General features: G+C 41.9%; 1 protein-coding gene and 3 pseudogenes across 2 annotated transcripts; 3 read left to right on the forward strand and 1 right to left on the reverse strand.

Annotated features, from left to right (window-relative positions):
* The first annotated feature begins 1,357 nt into the window (after positions 1 to 1,357).
* On the forward strand, positions 1,358 to 3,941 carry LOC147974139 (uncharacterized). The gene is made up of 3 exons (XM_087525187.1): positions 1,358 to 1,501; positions 1,648 to 1,858; positions 3,904 to 3,941. Exons 1-3 carry the CDS (start codon positions 1,358 to 1,360, stop codon positions 3,939 to 3,941), a joined length of 393 nt encoding a protein of 130 aa, XP_087381313.1.
* LOC147974140 (protein FAR-RED ELONGATED HYPOCOTYL 3-like) lies at positions 2,238 to 3,721 on the forward strand (annotated as a pseudogene).
* A 3,533-nt stretch (positions 3,942 to 7,474) lies between the features above and the next one.
* LOC147974141 (uncharacterized) lies at positions 7,475 to 8,599 on the forward strand (annotated as a pseudogene).
* A 4,078-nt stretch (positions 8,600 to 12,677) lies between these two features.
* Positions 12,678 to 17,187, reverse strand: LOC125511673 (wall-associated receptor kinase 2-like; annotated as a pseudogene). The gene is made up of 2 exons (XR_015603095.1): positions 13,850 to 17,187; positions 12,678 to 13,763 (listed from the first exon to the last, which is right to left on the reverse strand). The product of XR_015603095.1 is annotated as a wall-associated receptor kinase 2-like (transcript).
* Positions 17,188 to 17,623: the final 436 nt, after the last annotated feature.

The following is a 17,623-nucleotide window of genomic DNA, read 5'->3' on the forward strand; positions in this document are numbered from 1 at the left end:
CGTTCTCGCAACGGTAGAGGAAGTAGTGGTACACGCGATGTCGGGGTACTTGTCAGTCCGGTCTTGGCGGCGTAGATGTACACGTTGTCGGGGTACTTGTCACATCATCGGGTGTAGTTGTACATGAGGGTCTTGACGAATCCGAAGGGGTACTTGACGGGTCCGGCCCTGGCGATTCAGGTTTCGTAGTGTCCTGGTACTTGACGCTTGGGATTGATTCCACGGTAGCATGCATCCACGGCAACACAGCGCAGATGCAAAGAGGCAACAATTTGGCACGGTTCCGATGGTCGAACAAGGCAGGGCAGCTCGGCGCGAAGCGCGGGGACGGACGGGTGAGGAGCAATGCAGATTAGCGGTTCCTGAGGCTGGTACCTCAAGAGCTCACAGGAGGAAACGGGTCGTCCTGGACGGCAGTCTCCGGAGGTGCAGCAGCGGAGTCTCCGGAGGTTGGCCTCCACTAGCGCGCAGGAGTGCTTCGGGCGACGGAGGGGAGTCCTGCCGGCGTGGTCGTCGCACCATGGCCCGAGGCAGGGGAGGAGCAGAGGCTCGCCGGCGGGGTTGCGCGGTGGCACTCAGCGTCCCTGGCGAAGCGGCGCTGGAGACGAGCCCGAGAAGGAGAAGGGATGGACGGAGCTCGACGGGGCGACGTGCGGGCACTAGGCCACGGGCTTCGGGCGCGAGGAGGCGCCATGGAGGAAGGAGGCCGGCTGAGAGGAGAGCTTTGGGAAGCCGGCGGCGGCCTCGGGAAGGAGAAGGGGTCGAGGGAGATGAGGGGGGTCGAGCAGGATGGCAGCGAGCGAGAGAAAAAGGATTGAGCACAGGTCTCTCCTGGCTCGATGCGATCGAGAGAAGGATGAGAGAGTCTGGCGGCGGCAGGAAACGAGGAGGGGATGCGATCGGGAGAGGGTAGTGAGGGGAGATGCTGGGCTAGGGTTATGGAACTGGTGGGGCGGCTGGGCCTTGGAGCCGGCCCAGTGGGAAGGGTGCCAGCTGGGCCTTGGCCAACTGGTGCGGCTGCTGGGCTCCCTCTCCTTTCCAAAATCTTCCCTTTCTTAAATTTATTGTTTATATAATTAAACAACCAACAAAAGGGGAAAATCCAGGGGTTTTCGGTTAGGAATATGAGATATATAAAAATATATCTGGAACCCTGGATTTATGTAGGGTTTGAATAAATTGCTCTGGCATTTTTAGAAGGTAGAAAATAATTAGAGTTTGAATTATTCTCAAACTTCAATCATTTTTGAACCTAACCAAAACAACTTCGAATGGGATGAAATCTAACAAAGAGGGTGTAGGAAAAAGGCAAGATTTATGCAGTAACAAACTGTATATCTTGTTTTGTGCAGTAACAATGGAATGCCAAAGTGAAGTGAGCAAGGCTCCTTCTTTTGCTATTTGTGATGTCCAGTCTGATGCAGAATCAGCCGTCCACACTAGGCCAAGTCTGGACATTGGGTTTACTACACCACAGAAATCCTATAGTGCACCTTTCTGTGTAAGTACTTGCGTAACTAATATGTACCCCCTCACTACTTTAGTTATCTATAAACGATCTTATATCTCTTTACAGAGAGAGTACATCTTTATAATTTCCTATGTTCCAACATAGTAGATCCGTTGTGCTTTTCGTTCAAATTGTAGGGCTCATCTTGCACTCCAGAGTGTGATGATGCCATCAGACCAGCCATTGGGATGACTTTTGCTGATTTGAACGCAGCCAAGGAGTTCTATGAAGCTTATGCACATCATGTTGGTTTTTCAGTATGTGTGGGGCAGCAAAAGATTGTCAATGGTGTCATTACTCACAAACGTTTCTACTGTGACCGTGAAGGTTTCCGTGAAGAGCGGAAAGGTAACGAAACTTTGGTAGCTAGCACTGGTAGTAAGAGGAGATATGAGAGGAAAATCACTAGATGTGGGTGCGAAGCTAAACTTGCGGTCAAACGCACGGTCGAGAATAAGTACATTGTGACACTTTTAGAACAGGAGCACACACACACACACACACTTGTATCGCCCAGTAAAAACAATTCATCAGATCAAACAGGAAAGTTAGCCAACAAGCAAAGACTACATTATGGAACTGTCATAAAGCTAGCATTGGCACATCCCTAGCATACAGGTTCCTTCGTGTAGACTTGGGGGGGTTTGAGAATGTTGGCTGTACAAAGAGAGACTTGCAAAATCACCACCGAAACCTTAGGTGCCTCATCAAGTCATCCGATGCTCAAATGTTTGTTGACCAGCTTGCTAGAAAACATCTTGCAAATTCAGGATTTTATTTTGACTATGTTCTTGATGATAAGGGCAGACTGGTACATGTGTTCTGGGCGGATGCCACATGTAGGAAAAATTATGCTCTATTTGGAGAGCTTGTGTCCTTTGACTCCACGTATAGCACCAATCAATATAACATGATATTCACCCCCTTTACTGGAATCAATCACCATAAGGCAAGTGTTTGTTTTGGTGCTGCAATGTTACATGATGAGAAGGCATATTCTTACAAGTGGTTGTTTCGCACATTCTTGAAAGCTATGGGAGGGGCTGCACCTAGGTTTATAATAACTGACGAATGTAGTAGGATGGACAATGCAATAAGGGAAGTTTTCCCAGCAGCCACACATATGCTATGCATGTGGCATATTATGAATAAGATCCCGCAAAAGGTTGGCCCTGATTTGAAGACCGATGAGGATTTCCATGAATGATTAGGTCGGTGCGTGTGGTCTTCTGAAACTCCTACTAAATTTGAGGAACGATGGAATCATGGATACCAACTTATTTCAAAGAAATAGCTTTGTCAGGGCTTATGCGGACCACTTCAAGGTCAGAGAGTGCCAATTCTTTTTTCTCACGTATTATTGGTTACAAACATGCTTTGGTTGAGTTTTGGCTTAGATTTGACACGGCTTTGGAAGAACAACGTCATAAGGAGTTGCAAGAGGACCATGTGAGCCTACATACGATGCCTGTGTTGAAGACATCGTGGGCGATTGAAAAGCATGGCAGCGAGGTGTTCACGCATGAGATATTTCAGGATTTTCAACATGAGTTGCTTGCTGATAGGGATCGTTGCCTTGTTGAGATGATGGCACATGATGGTGAGGTTAAAACAGTAACTATACATGATGGCTATAAGAAACTAAGGGTGGTAACTTACAACACAACAACCATGGTAGGTTCTTGCACATGTAAGTTGTTTGAGACACATGGTATCCCATGTCGTCATCTGATCCATGTCCTAAGAACTGCCCAGCTAAATGAATTGCCAAAGCATTATGTGCTCAAAAGGTTTAGAAAGGACTGCAAAACCAAGCCAGTCTTTGACGAGGACGACATTCTATTGGAAGGCAATGAGAGCAGTTCAATTGATCCGGAGATACAAAAATTAGCTTCAGAAACATGTAAGAAGATGGAAGACCTTTTAGTACAAGCGAAGCAATCTCAGGTCGGCATGCAATTCTTGAGAGATCACATTTTTGCACTTGGAGAGCAATTGTCTACCCAAGTTCCAGCAAAAAAACAAACTCAAACAGAAGAATTTGAGGAATTTTTAGGTTGCTCCATTCCAAGTGAGGTTCATATCCATCCTCCAAATGATATTCGATCAAGGGGTAGAATCAAAAGACTAAAGGGGTACAGGGATAAGGGTGGAAAGCAAAGACTGAAAGAGAAGAACAAGAACAAGGACAAGGAAATGCAACAGACATGATTATGGTACATTCCTATGGACTTAGTTTAGAGAATAGTTCTAAAATTTTGCTTGCTAATAAATACAACACACACTGGTGTAACTATATTCATATATTAGTATTAAAATTTTGTTTATAATTTTTTTTGTATATTTCCATCGATGTTTCCTACGGCTTGACCAATTAAACTTTTTTGTTTCAGGTTGCTTGGTGGCCCTACTGACTTCTACAAGTTATTAGGACTAAAATTATTCCATTGGTGTGTTCTTGGCTAGAGTAATGGAGCTATTAGTTCTTGGTGCCAGACTTCTGAAGTTATAAGCTTACTGGAGCTATGTGCTCAATGGCTGATGTATATAAAGGTGTAGATTTTAATGACGCGTCTATTTTGTAAGTGTGTACTGGAGTGAGGCATTATCTTGAGTGACTGAATCGGATTGATGTTGCATAATCACACTATGTGCAGCTATACTGTTTGCCTTACTTAAATCTATTCTAGGCAATGGTCTCAATTGCTGGAATGTGCTATGTCAGGAGTTCTTGAACTGGGCAATGGTTTGGTTGTGATTTCGGCATTGATCTGGGCAATGGTTTAAGTTGTTCTATTGTACTATTTGTTCTATTTAAATTTACAAGGAACTTGGCAGACTTCAATATTTTTGGGCAGATCTTCCTTGGACATGGTTCTAATTAAGCTAGCTGTGATATGAGGCTCATATACTTGGAGAAGCACAGACGCAATGAAGGGCATGTGACTAAGCGTCACATGTGATGAGGAGCTAGCTGTGATACTTGTATGCATCAGGGGGTTATGTGCAAAATGGCTTCACTGTGAGCGGGCGTTTTTCTGCAAAACTGCATGTAGCAGTTATGAATGAATCTAGTCCATACATACAAGATCCAACAGCCTGTGGTAAGGTTTCCACGCTTCCACTGAAGGTTGGGTTTTCACCTGATATTGTCTCCCCCAAACAGGATGCATGAAGGCAGCCATGCTGGCCCTAACCCTCGTCCCCACCCACCAGATCACATTCAGATATGTTTATATTTTCAAAAAATGTTCGTAATTTCAAATTTTGTTCAAATTTCTGAAAAATATTCATAAGTACAAAAATTGTTTAAATTTCAAAAAAGTTCAAAATTTCTTTTTTTAATGTTTAAAATTTTAAAATTGTTTAACTTTTCAAAAAATTGTTTTGTTTCAAAATTTGTTTGAATTTTCAATAAATGTTAGAAAAAACAAAAATGTTTGGAATTTATAAAAATCTATATTTTCTGAATTTTGAAAAAAACAGAATTTTAAAAAAATTAAATTTTTATAAAATATTCAAATTTTGTTTAAATTTTCAAAAGTTCAGAATTTCAAATATGTTCAAATTTTCAAAATATGTTCAGAACTTCAAATTTAATTAATTTTGAAAAAATGTTTGGAATTTCAAATTTTGTTTAAATTTTCAAAATATGTTTAAATTTGTTTTCATGTTGTTTCAGTTTTGTTCATCATTCAAACAAAAAGAATTTGAAATTGTTCAACATGTCTAAACACATGCAGGCTGCCAAACAAAGTCCCAGCTTAGCATGTCTCAGCGCATACATCGCTGCTAAACAACAGCAAGTGCATGGACTCAGCATGTTTACACTCAGCATGTATGAGAGGAGAACAACTAGGCTAGGTCCATGCATGCTACCAAACACATCCTAATGGTCTGAGAGGGCAGGAAAAGTGCTCAGTTATAATGTATCTAAATTCTATATTTATCAATGAATATTGTTGTCAAAGAAATGACTATTACTTAAAAATGGCACATGATATACTTTTTCATTCTCAATTTTATATTTCAGACCCATCAAAGAAATCCCATAGATGGAAAACATAAACTTCTAAACAAATATTCAAGTTGGTGGTTGGTTGGAAGAGATCTATTTCATTTTTCAAAATTTAAAAGAAATTTAATAATACATGTCAGTAGTAAGTGGAGTACAACACATATGTTAATTTGTAATTCTTCTTGTCATGGAAAACTGGATAAAACAAAAATTCCCTCCTTGTCTTCCGTATCAAAATATTTTAGTCTCAGTATACTATCTGGACATCCATTATGCACACCCCATCTTTATTTTTATTATCTAGCTTCCTTAAAAATAGAAACAATGTGAGATCTATGTTTGCATAGTTGAACTCAAATATTAAGCTAATTGAAAATATATTTGCACTCATGGTGAGTTGACCATTTGGTACAATTGCAAAAGAGATATTACAATCGTCATTGTACATGAGGGTGAATGGCATGCTTGCTCATACTACGAATGTGACATGATTTTTTGCAATATTGATAAAGGGAACATATGTCAAAGATTACATATATATTAACATTTATATTCACAAAGAACATACGGACGACTACATTATATTGGATTTTAAGGTAATGATATTAGATAGAACAATTGTAGAATATGAAATTAAACAATGATCTTAGAAAGTGCATCTCATTTCCTCTATATTAGATAAAATCGCAGTGAAATTTTCATTAGGCGCACGATTTCAGAATTTATTCTTCCGACCACATCTCCACCCATGACGTTTACGCAGTATCTCCCCACCCTGCCCCCCGCCCGGGAGCTCAAACCGCCGCCACTGCAACCACATCTACGTTCTGCCTGAGCCTCGTCGATCCAGTTATGTAACCGATCAATCTCTATCATGGCCCCAACCTGATTGCTTAAATGGCGCCTGCGGAACATCCTCATGTTTTCAAATCCCCACCGCCCCTACTCTAAAGCATCGTCGCGTAGTAAGCCCAACCACATATCACGTGGAGGCGAGGAGCTGATGGCGGTTGATGGCGCGATGGCCGCTGTGCGTGTCGACCCGGAGAAACACCTTGCTCCGCTGCCGACTTGAGGTGGGCTCTGGCCCAGATGAAGTGCCCCAGCAACTATCCCTCAAGACTTACCAAGTATGAATTGATGAGCTCAATCTTACCAATACCAGTTACCAATACCATATGTGCGACCTAATATGTACAAATATTTTAAAACACACAAGCATTATTAGTTTTTATTATTTTAGTTTTAATTTATATATTTTAGCAAAAATCATAAAGAAGAAAATAAAAACTTGTGTGAATGGGCTTCACTCACAACGACCTATTTAAGCGTCCTGCAGGCTATTCACCCCGCTCTAAATGGGCCTTAAAATTGCCTGGACTAGGCTAACATTATGAAACATCATCACCCCGTAGCTTTGCATAAAAACAGAAGAAAACTCAGCCCGTGCTCAGCGCCTCGGGCGGAAGAAGCACCGACCGGACGTGCGCCGCCGCGGATCTGCCGGCCACCTGAGCGCGTCGCCGACGACGGACATAGAACTCTTGCCTCCCGATTCGAGGTCAAGCTTTCTCCTTTCTTCCGTCGTATCCCTCGATTAATTTCTCTTCTCTTCTCTTGTGGGAAACCCTAGCCAGCTAGATTCTTCTCCCTAAACCCTCTCCGCCGTTTGCTTGTCGCGGCAGTGGGAGCTCAGCCTAGAGGGAGATTGGTAATGATGGATGCTGATGAGATCCCCCAACCGTAAGATTTATCTATTCCAGTTGGTTTGTACGTACGTAGTCCTGCTTGATGAATGCATGGATGGATGCTCCGTGTTGGCTGAAAAAACTAGTCCATTGCAATGACGTCGCTTTGCGTTTGTTTGTCACTGCTGATTTTCCAGGGCCCATCCCGAGAAGAGACCATGCATGGATATCGATTTGCGGCGGCATTTCCCCACATCGATGGTGGCCGTGGTATCCAAGGTGCTCGATGAAGACGACCTTCTCGCCGAGATCCTCCTCCACGTCGTGTTCCCCACCACCCTCGTCCGTGCCGCCCTCGTCTGCAAGCGTTGGTACCACCATGCCTCTGACCGCCAGTTCCTCCGCCGGTTCCGCAGACTCCACCCGCCCTGCCTCCTTGGCTTCTATGTTGTTTTCATGGGTGCACGCTTCATACCGATGCAGTCTCAACCACCAGAGCTCGCTTCCGTCATCCGCCACGTTCCGAGCTACAGTTCTGGCTACTGGATCGACTTTAAGGACTGCCGGAATGGCATCATCTTAACCAGAGACCGGAAACAAGGAGTATTGACATATAAAATGGACAGCCCGTTGTGCCCCAAGAGAGGAATGCCCATTGTCCCACTACCACCAAGCACCCAGGGCCCTGTTCATATTTTCAGTGAAATCCTCTCCAAAGAAGAAGGTGATGGTCTGTCCTATTTTTATCTGTTGGTGGAGCTTACCAAGGAGAAAAAGATCATGGTGCACGTATAAATGTTGCAAGATGGTGTCTGGTGCATACTTACATCGGCCACAAACCAGCTCCATTATTATCCGCTGCGAAGGCCAAACCCTGTTCTTGTAGACAATAAAATCTATATGGGAGCTAGTAACAACATTCTTGTCTTGGATTTGAGTGCCTCAACTTTCTCCGCGATTCACCTCCCACAAGGAGTGGAGTATGCATCTTCAGAAATCAAGTTGTCACGTACCGATGATGCTTCCGGTGTATATCTCATCCATTTGCGTCCCAAGGAGTTTCAACTTTGCGTATGGCTCCATAAGGAAGAGAACTGGCTGCTGCTGGATACCATATATTTGTATGAGATGCGTGCTATTTCAGGGAAGATAGATCGCCTGTATGTGCATATAAGGCAGGTGGGAGACAATGCTCAGTTTGTATTTTTACAGATTTCTCAATACGTATTCTACTTGGATATCAAGTGCAGAACACTGCGTAAAGTGTATGAGATGACAGTCGATGAACAAAGTTATGTTGACATCCATCCTTTTATGATGATCTGGCCTCCCATATTCCCTGACCTCAAGGATGATCCTGCAAGGTTTGCCTTTGGCCTTTAGAGGTTCTGTATAGTGCACTTGTTGCGGTTACAAAATTTTGCACTATACTGTACATCGTTTATTTCTATATATGTGTAGTGGTGTTAGGCCGTTAGTTGCATGATTTATTCCTTATTAGGCCATCTTGACGTACTAGTTAAATAGATTTGAGAATGCTTGCCGTAAGATCTTTTGAAATCACTTGTGATTGATTCCGGTTGGGCTTGAAAAAAATACTAGTTAAGGTACATTAGAGAATTCTTGTTGTGAGATGATATGAACACATTCGTGTACTGGGGGTAACTTTATAAGGTGTTTATTTGTGGTCATAGTAACTTTGTAAGGGACCCTTAATTACCTATGGGTGTGGGTTTAAGACTTGTGTTGGCAGAGCTTGTTTTTCCCCTTATTTGGGACCAAGTCTATACTTTTGGGGAACTTGAGGGATCAAAAACATACTTTTCTCTTTTCTGAACTATCAGTGCAAAACTACAAATTGGACATTCAAAAGTATAAAACATAATGTATATGAGGTAAGGGCTGAAAGATGCATGCCCAGTTACCATGTTGACAATTGTATTTATCTTGTCCTAATATATTATCACAAATCCATTAAAACTAGGGTTTTAGCTTCCTACATTTCTTAAATATAATCATGGTGTAATTTTTGTACTTACTACCTTTAAACTTTGAATCTCGAGCTCTGAATGAGATTTTAAATACTTGTTTTTTTAATGTTGCTTAGCGGGTCGTATGTGTTTTTCTGGAATACAAGTGGATCGTAAATTTTACGAGGGTATGCTTGCACTAATTCATGAAGTTTGATTCAGATATATTGCCATGAAAATCTTTGTTCTTTCTGACAATTAGCAAGTGGCTAGTTACAAGTTAACAACGGATAATTGTGTGGCATCTCTGCATGTATGATCAGGGTAGTGTTGTTGTGGAATACAGACTATAAACTGAAAATTTCCCCGTATGGCATTTGACCCTACTCTCTTGTAGCTTTTTAGAACAAAAACTACATTGATGTAGCAGATCCATTATTTGATCTCTGAGCGTGTGTAACATTTGACTATTGTTGTACTCCCTCCGTCCGAAAAAGCTTGTCCCAAGCTTGTTCCTCAAATGGATGTATCTAGCACTAACTTGATGCTAGATACATTCATTTGGGGGACAAGCTTTTCCGGACGGAGGGAGTACCAGCCATTTGTCTTGTTAGTCCATTTGATATTTTGGTGCTTAAAGTGGCAAAGCAAATATATTATCTTCTTTTGCAGAAAAAGAACATTCTGATGCTTAATTATCTTGATACTGATCGCTTCTCTGTCTCCTCTAAAACAGGAATGCCATATGAAGGACTATATCAAGAAGCTTTTGAATGGCCAGTGAAATTTAGGGCCTCGTCAAGGAATAGCAGAGAGCTGCATTGCCTGATTAGCAGCAGTTGTAACTGCTTCCACTGTAACCTGCACGGGATTAATTAGGGTGCTATGCAACAAAAGCAGGTCCTATCCTTTTGTATGCATGTTTAGTAGTTTGATTCGGATATATTGCGGCCAGTGTAACCGCGCATGATAGATATTAGTCCTATCCTTTGTATGCATGTTTAGTAGTTATCTCACCTGATCCGCTTGGGTCCTGGCCTTGCCATTGCTCCACTTGTTACGGTATTTGTGGAATCTGTCCTGTTGATCTGTTCCAAGTTAGGGATGTGTTTGTAGCTCTAATGCAACAGTAAAACTGAAACGTGGATTTGTGAACCATACTGTGCAGGAGTACAACAAGCAGGGTAAGAGAATGGTTTGTTGATGAATGATGAACAAGCTCAGGTAAATGCATCTTATATTCCAGGGGTAAGAGAGTTATGCGTTGATGAACTGGAGTGGTGAATAAATTCAGTGATAGGTACTCCCTCCGTCCCAAAATATAAGAACGTTTTTGACACTAGTGTAGTGTTAAAAACGTTCTTATATTTTGGGACAGAGGGAGTAACATATATGCATGCAGTGGTTAGTTAGACTGAACCAAGGGAATTGCAAACGGGATTCACTGTCCCAGTCAGTATCTGTTAAAGCAAGGGTGACAGTGCTTGATTACCAGAGCTGACTGCAGCAAACAGAAACGTGAAAAGATGTATGGCACTTTGTACAAGTAGATAGACACTCGTGAATCTTGAATTACAAACACATTACATGATCTCAAGGAGTTTGTGTCCCAAGGAGTTTCAACTTTGCGTATGGCTCCACAAGGAAGACAATTGCCTGCTGGTGGATACCATATATTTGCATGAGATGCGTGCTATTTCAGGGAAGACAGATCGTTCGTATGTGCATATAAGGCAGGTGGGAGACAATGCTCAGTTTGTACTTTTACAGATTTCTCAATACATATTCTACTTGGATATCAAGTGCAGAACATTGCGTAAAGTGTATGAGATCACAGTCGATGAACAATGTTATGGTGCCATCCATCCTTTTATGATGATCTGGCCTCCCATATTCCCTGACCTGAGCGACGATCATGAAAGGTTTGCCGAGGATTTGTCTAGTGCACTTGTTGGGGCTACAAAATTTTGCACTATGCATCGTGTTTGCTATAGTTTCTTATTTTGTTGTATAACTATTTTCTGAGCTATCACCTCAGAACTACAAATTGGGCAGTCAAAAGTATAAAACATCATGTATATGAGGCAAGGGCTGAAAGACGCCTAGCTCCGTTATCATGTTGACAAATGTATTTATGTAGTTCTGAAATATTATCACAAATCCTGAAATCCATCAAGCTTGGAATTCTAGCCTCCTATGTTTCTTAAATGTAGTCATGGTGTAATTTTCTGCTGCCTACCTTTAAACTGTCAGCCCCTTAGATTTTCAATACTTGGTTTTTTCTTCCTGAATGTTGCTTAGGGCATGCTTGAGCTTCCACATGATTTTTGTTTGACTATGATTTTTTTCCTTCTGTGTGACAGTTGACAAGTGGCTAGTAGTACAAGCTAAGATCGGGCAATTTGTGTTTGTGTGGTGTTTTTCCTTGTATGGTCAGAGTTTTTGTTGTACTGGAATACAAACTATAAATTGAAAATTTTGCCCGTATTTTGTTTTACCCTTGTAGCTTATCAGAAATTCAGAATAAAAATAATATATAGATGTAGCAGATCCACTATTTAATTTCTAAACGCTTATAACACTTGGCTATCGCTGTACTAGCCATTTGTATTTTGGTGCTTAAAGTAGCAGGAAAAAATTCAGCAAAAACAAATATGCTCCCTCTGTCCCATATTACAAGATGGTTTTTTGGAAGCTAACATAACTCCCAAAAACGTCTTATATTGCGGGACGGAGGGAGTACTTTGTTGCTTAATTATCTCAATTCTGATGCTTCCTCTGTTTCCTCTGCAACAGGAATGCCATATGAAGAACAAGTATGTCAGGGCCCGTTATCTGAAGCCATCTTCTTCCCTGAAGTTCTTTCTGAAGATCACAGAAGAATTGGACAGTTTTACTGTTCACGCATAGCTCACTTATCTCTTCGCTTCGGCTGACGACTGAGCATCGTCCATCTTGGATTCAAGGGTCTACAATCTTCTGTCGTCTATCTCCTTAGGTTGTTCCTGATGCAGGCTATATAAATGTGTAAGCCGAATAGCAGGGATATCTTATCTCTTATATATGTCTGTGTTGAACCCTAGCCGCTGCCATGTTCTGGCCGGCATAACTTTCTTCTGTAATCTCTTAATTCGAGTAAAGCATTCCTCCGATGGTAGCAAATCGTTGTGTCATGCTGAGTTTCCCCTGTGTGCTCGTGCTTCATCTCTGAATCTCTCTCTATTCCCTGAATCCCATAGTCAGGGTCTGTCACTCTCTCCTCCTCTGTTTCCTCTGTTTGCCACTACTAGATGCAGATATTTAAATCAAAATCAACCGTAAACCGTCCAAAACATTTATCTAAAAGCTCACGAAATTGAAGTACTACGAGTTCCGTAGACAAGACAAGTTTGTTGCCTCCGTCTGCATATATGAGGCTTAAAGCTTCTACAAAAAAGAAATGTTGAATTTAGTTGTACCTTCAGTCCTTCAATATTTATTTTTTTGAGAAAAAAAACCAAAGCTTGTTAAATAGTGCCTCCAAAGCAAACCCCGTTGGTCTTAAATGTGCTCCTGATGCTGCATGCTTTCAAATTATGCATTTGTGCTCGTGTCATGCGCTAGTGGAAGTAATGGTGCTTCTGATAGTTGATGTAGTACCCTTTTTCAGAGGATTGTGTATATATATTGTTGGGACTCTTTGTTCTTAATTATAATTTGGTCTGATACCTCAAAATTTCAAACCAGCGTCGCTGCTACATCTGCAAGGACAGAATGAAAGTGGGAACGTGGAATGCAAGAAATTATAGTCAGAGAATACACACTCGAATACCATGTCTTATCATCAATCACAGTGCCAAGATAAATAGGGCTGACAGGTGTGCCCGCAAGATGTGCTTGGCCAGCTGAAAAGAGAGGTCGGGAAAACTGTGACAACATATTAATACAACTGTGACCAAGCAACTTCTTCTACACAATAATGTATGCATGTATATGGTGTATAATAAGCAGTGTTCTTACTCAGGACAGGGGTCAGAGACATCGGATCTCCTCAATCTGCTCCGCGACATACGGCATTGTAGGCCTCAAGTTTGGATCTGAATCGCAGCAGATTACGGCGAGCTCCATGAGTCGCATCATCCTTGTATTCCTCTCGCCCTTGTCCTCATGATCTAGAAGTCCCATATCCAACACCTCGTACACCATAGTCTGGTTTTGTATCAACTGCAGCAAATCCACTCCCTCCTTAAACTGTGTTTTCTTTACAGGAGCCTTACGGGTGAGAAGCTCCAGCAGTAAAATGCCAAAGCTGTACACGTCTGCTTTCTGGGTGACCCACATATCATCGTCGGCAACCTCAGGCGAGGCGCTTGGTAGCCGGAGGCGTTGGGGAAAAGGCCTAGCGTTCTCAGGCCGTTCTCTGACACACATGCGCCGTTGGTACCAGTGAGCAGGATGTTAGAAGACCTTATGTTGCCATGGCAGCTTGATGCTCCGATTGAGTGGATGAACGCCACACCACGCGCCGCAGGCCGCAGCAACAGAGATGGATAACCGTTGCTCCCAATGCAGCGTAGCTCGGGCACAGACTAGGTCCCCTGGATCGACCGACGCAGCATGAATCAGTGATGCATCAACACATTACATCTTGTAAATAAAGGAAGCAATGCACATCATATATTACCGTGGAGCGCTGTTGCTAGGCTACCCCTGGAGAAGTGATTGTACACAAGCAGCTTCTCAACATTGCTGTAGTAATAAAACTGCAGTGGCGCAATGTGTTCGTTCTCGATGGCTCCAATGACCACCACTCCCACCAGTATCCTCATCAACAGCTTGGCTCCACTCTCAAGTGTCGCTTTGTATGTTGTTCTGGCTGTACTATGGCCCGAAACAGGTCATCCAGCACGAACAATGGACATGCCACTGCCGACCCAGCGATAAAAGTTCCCACATTTCGGGTGCTGCTACTGCTTTCTAGTGATGCTGTAGTTTCATCTGGAGCTACAGTTCCAACGTTTACTAGTTTGGTTATCTTTCCCCAAGAAAACGGAGCTCGCCTTTCTGTTTCTTGTCCCCGATTTAGAGCTTTTCTAAGTCTGCATCTCAGGACGTTTGTCGTGTTCCAACCTCAAGCATTTAGCTGCCAACTGTGCAATCTGTTCAATAGTCTTCATGTTGCTTGGGATTGCAATTTCAGCATCAAACATCTCTCTCACCCTCCTGGCCCCCTTTGCAAGAACCTTAGTAAAATTTTCAACCAAGCCGATCTCCTCGTCATAATTTCTTGCCTTTCTTCTTGTTACCAGTTCCAGGAGCACAACTCCAAAACTATCAACATCACTCTTCACCGTGAGGCGACCATTCAGAGCAAACAAAGGGTCCATGTAACCTATACTCCCCATCACATTTAGGGTGTATAGAGTATTTTCAGTGTTGACTAGTCTTGATATTCCAAAATCTGATATTTTTGCTCTTAGTCCATCATCCAAAAGTATATTAGAAGGCTTGATATCACCATGAATGACCTGAGTATACATCTGTGAATGCATATAACCCAATGCCTCTGCACATTCTAAGGCAATTCTCACTCGTGTATCCAGTGGAACAGGAATGCTGTTACCATGAAGTAAGTCACCTAAGTTTCCTTTAGGAATGTACTCCGTGACCATCATTAGGGCATTTTCATCTAAACAGTATCCGAGCAGTCTGACAACATTCTTGTGATTGATTTCACGGTGGACAGTCAATTCTTTGGCAAAGTTATCTTTTACATTGTCGATAAACCTCTTGACTGCAACTAGGCTTTTGTCCTCAAGGACTCCTTGATAAACTTGTCCAAAGGCACCTCTTCCGAGCATAGTTTCATAGTTGTTGGTAAATCTTATTATCTCATCTTCTGTGAAACATTGCACATTGTGATTGCTATGTGCTATCCATTTTGACCTGTCATCCCTTTGGATAAGTTCCCTTACCATACTATCCGGATGATCCATCTTCTGAAACTAGTACAACAGCGTACCGTTAGATTTGGCTACAATTCTGGAGATATGTGTTGATCAAAAAGCAGTTTATAGACTAGTAATAGTATTCGATTATTAAAACATATATTTAACAGTGTAAAGTTAATTATGCATGAGTTTGCAGATAACTTTCATGACAAAATTGAGAAATATGACGTTCTAAGGGTTAGTTTGGTGACGTTGAATTGTGATGTGTTGCTTTGCACTCAATTTATAAGTTGCATGACGTAGGCTGGGAAGATGTGATTATGAACTGTAATGCTATTTAAAAATAATCACCTGGCGCTCCCATTATTTGCTCTTCACATAGCATGGCATGGCATCATGGTTTTCAATCTCAGTTTCAGAAAAATTTCAACACCAACCGAAATCACCGAGATTCATTTTGGCCAAATGACTGAAATATTTACTTGAGTTCAATTAAACATTAAAAAAATTGAAAAATATTTGGATTCATGTGGACAACTGAAATAGTTGAAATATTTTGGCCGAAACTATGAATTATTTCAGTGTTTGTCTACTGAAATTCAGTGAATTTCATCGAAATCTCATTGAAAGTGAAAACCATGCATGAGATGCAGAGGTCAAGAATAACAAGTGGTGACGCTTCATCATCACTTGTTGCACGGGCAACTCTTAATTCCCCGCACATGTTTTGCCTTAGTTTTATCTTGTTATACTTAGGGAAATAAGGTGTCTCCCCTTTTTGTGTGTGTGTGAAGAGATGTGTGAAAGCAGCCTTTCTTTCTAGACTCAAAATGACAATGCACAGATGGTCTAAATATCTTTTTCGCGGCGGAACCAGGAAGCTGCATTATTGAAAGAAACAGGAGGATGTTGATTTTTGCTTGGTTGTTCTAGTTTTCTTTCTGCAAGCCCTTTTGGTAGGTTGGCTTGGGAAAGAGAGTTGCATCGGACCCCTACTCTTACAGTTAAACTAGACTAGAGAAGCTTAATAATTCATCAAGGAGAATGCGGGAGCCAAGATGGATCACTGATCTGCACTTTCCACGAACCACTGGCGCCGCGTGCTTCTATTTTTTTTAAGAGAAAAAGAAGAAGAGGGATCCATTGACCATTGCATTAATCTAAATCAATGTTTTAAATAGCGGGCTATGGGAAATAACGGCGAGTCTCCAAATTAGCTATAGCGGGCTATTTATGAAGACGACCATTTAGCGACACCATGCTGCTGAAAAGGCTATAGCCCCGGCTATTTAAAACTATGATCTGAATGAAAGAAAGCACAAGCGTACAGCCAGCGTTCACTAACAGGGTCTTGAGTCTAGAGAGAAAACAACTGTAGTAAGAAGAAGAAGAAGAAGAAGAAGAAGAAGAAGAAGAAGAAGAAGAAGAAGAAGAAGAAGAAGAAGAAGAAGAAGAAGAAGAAGAAGAAGAAGAAGAAGAAGAAGAAGAAGCTGGATCTTTTGAAAAGAGAAGAAGAAGCTGTCTGGTTCGCAACTGGCTCCAGGGAGACGGCACGGGCGCTCGCCGTTTCCTCGACTCCCACACGGCGGCGCCCGTGCCAGCACAGCAGAGCGGATCCGAAGGCTCGCTCAGATCCTTCCTCCAGCTCCAGCAGGGCGCCGTTCGCAGCCAGCCACCGTTGCCGCATCGTGACTTGTCACCGCCGACTTGAAGGCAGGAAGTGGGATTGGGATGGGAGGACGGCCGCGGACAGCGGAGCAATGCCGGAGACCAAAGGGAAGGGTGGGGAGACGACCTCTAGTCCACGCGCTACGCGACGAGACCTCCTGGTGTTCACGCGTTTCGTGAATGGGCCTGGGCCAAGAATGAGCACCTCTCTTCGGGCGCCTCTATACGTGTCTCGCTGAAACGCCAGCCTTGTTTTCTGTTCTCTTTTTTCGTTTTCCTTTTTTTTTCAATTTTGTTTAGACGTCCAAATATTCTAAATAAATATATTACAAAAATCACTCTTCATAAAAACATTTAGAAAAATGTTGACCAAGCATTAAGAAAATTCATATATTTACAAAAAAGTTCAAACTATGGAAAAGGAAGTTGAAGAAATCCGAAAAAAATAGATTTTAAAAACGAGTCACAAATTTGAAAAAAGATTATCGATTTTGGAAAAAAGTTCAAGAATATGAAAAACATTCACGGATTTTGGAAAAGTTCCTGATTTTTATAAAATATCAATGCAAGACGTTCCTGTGTTTCAATTTTGTTTCAAGAATTTGCAAGCAATGTTCGCAAAATTCAAAAATATTCCAGTTAAATGAACCAATGCTCTTGAATTCTAAACAATGCTTGCAAAATCAAGAAAATATATTTTGAATTAAAAAAATGTTTGCGAAATCAAAAAATATCTGTGAATTTGAAAATGAGAAGATGGTTAAGCCACTAGCAGAGAGAGACCAGTTCACATTACAGGAAGCTATCCGTAATGGTAATAGCAATCATACACTGGCTAG

The sequence above is a fragment of the Triticum urartu genome, chromosome 5A (genome assembly GCF_056163025.1).
Source record: "Triticum urartu cultivar PI428250 chromosome 5A, HENAU_Tu73, whole genome shotgun sequence".
Lineage (NCBI taxonomy): Eukaryota > Viridiplantae > Streptophyta > Magnoliopsida > Poales > Poaceae > Triticum > Triticum urartu.

What these genes read in the sequence shown, in the direction of transcription:
- LOC147974139 (XM_087525187.1), top strand. Translation starts at nt 1,358, where the DNA reads ATGGAATGCCAAAGTGAAGTGAGCAAGGCTCCTTCTTTTGCTATTTGT. An exon ending in CCTATAGTGCACCTTTCTGT is followed by an intron (nt 1,502 to 1,647) that starts GTAAGTACTTGC and finishes TTCAAATTGTAG; the next exon opens with GGCTCATCTTGCACTCCAGA. An exon ending in TTTCCGTGAAGAGCGGAAAG is followed by an intron (nt 1,859 to 3,903) that starts GTAACGAAACTT and finishes TTTTTGTTTCAG; the next exon opens with GTTGCTTGGTGGCCCTACTG.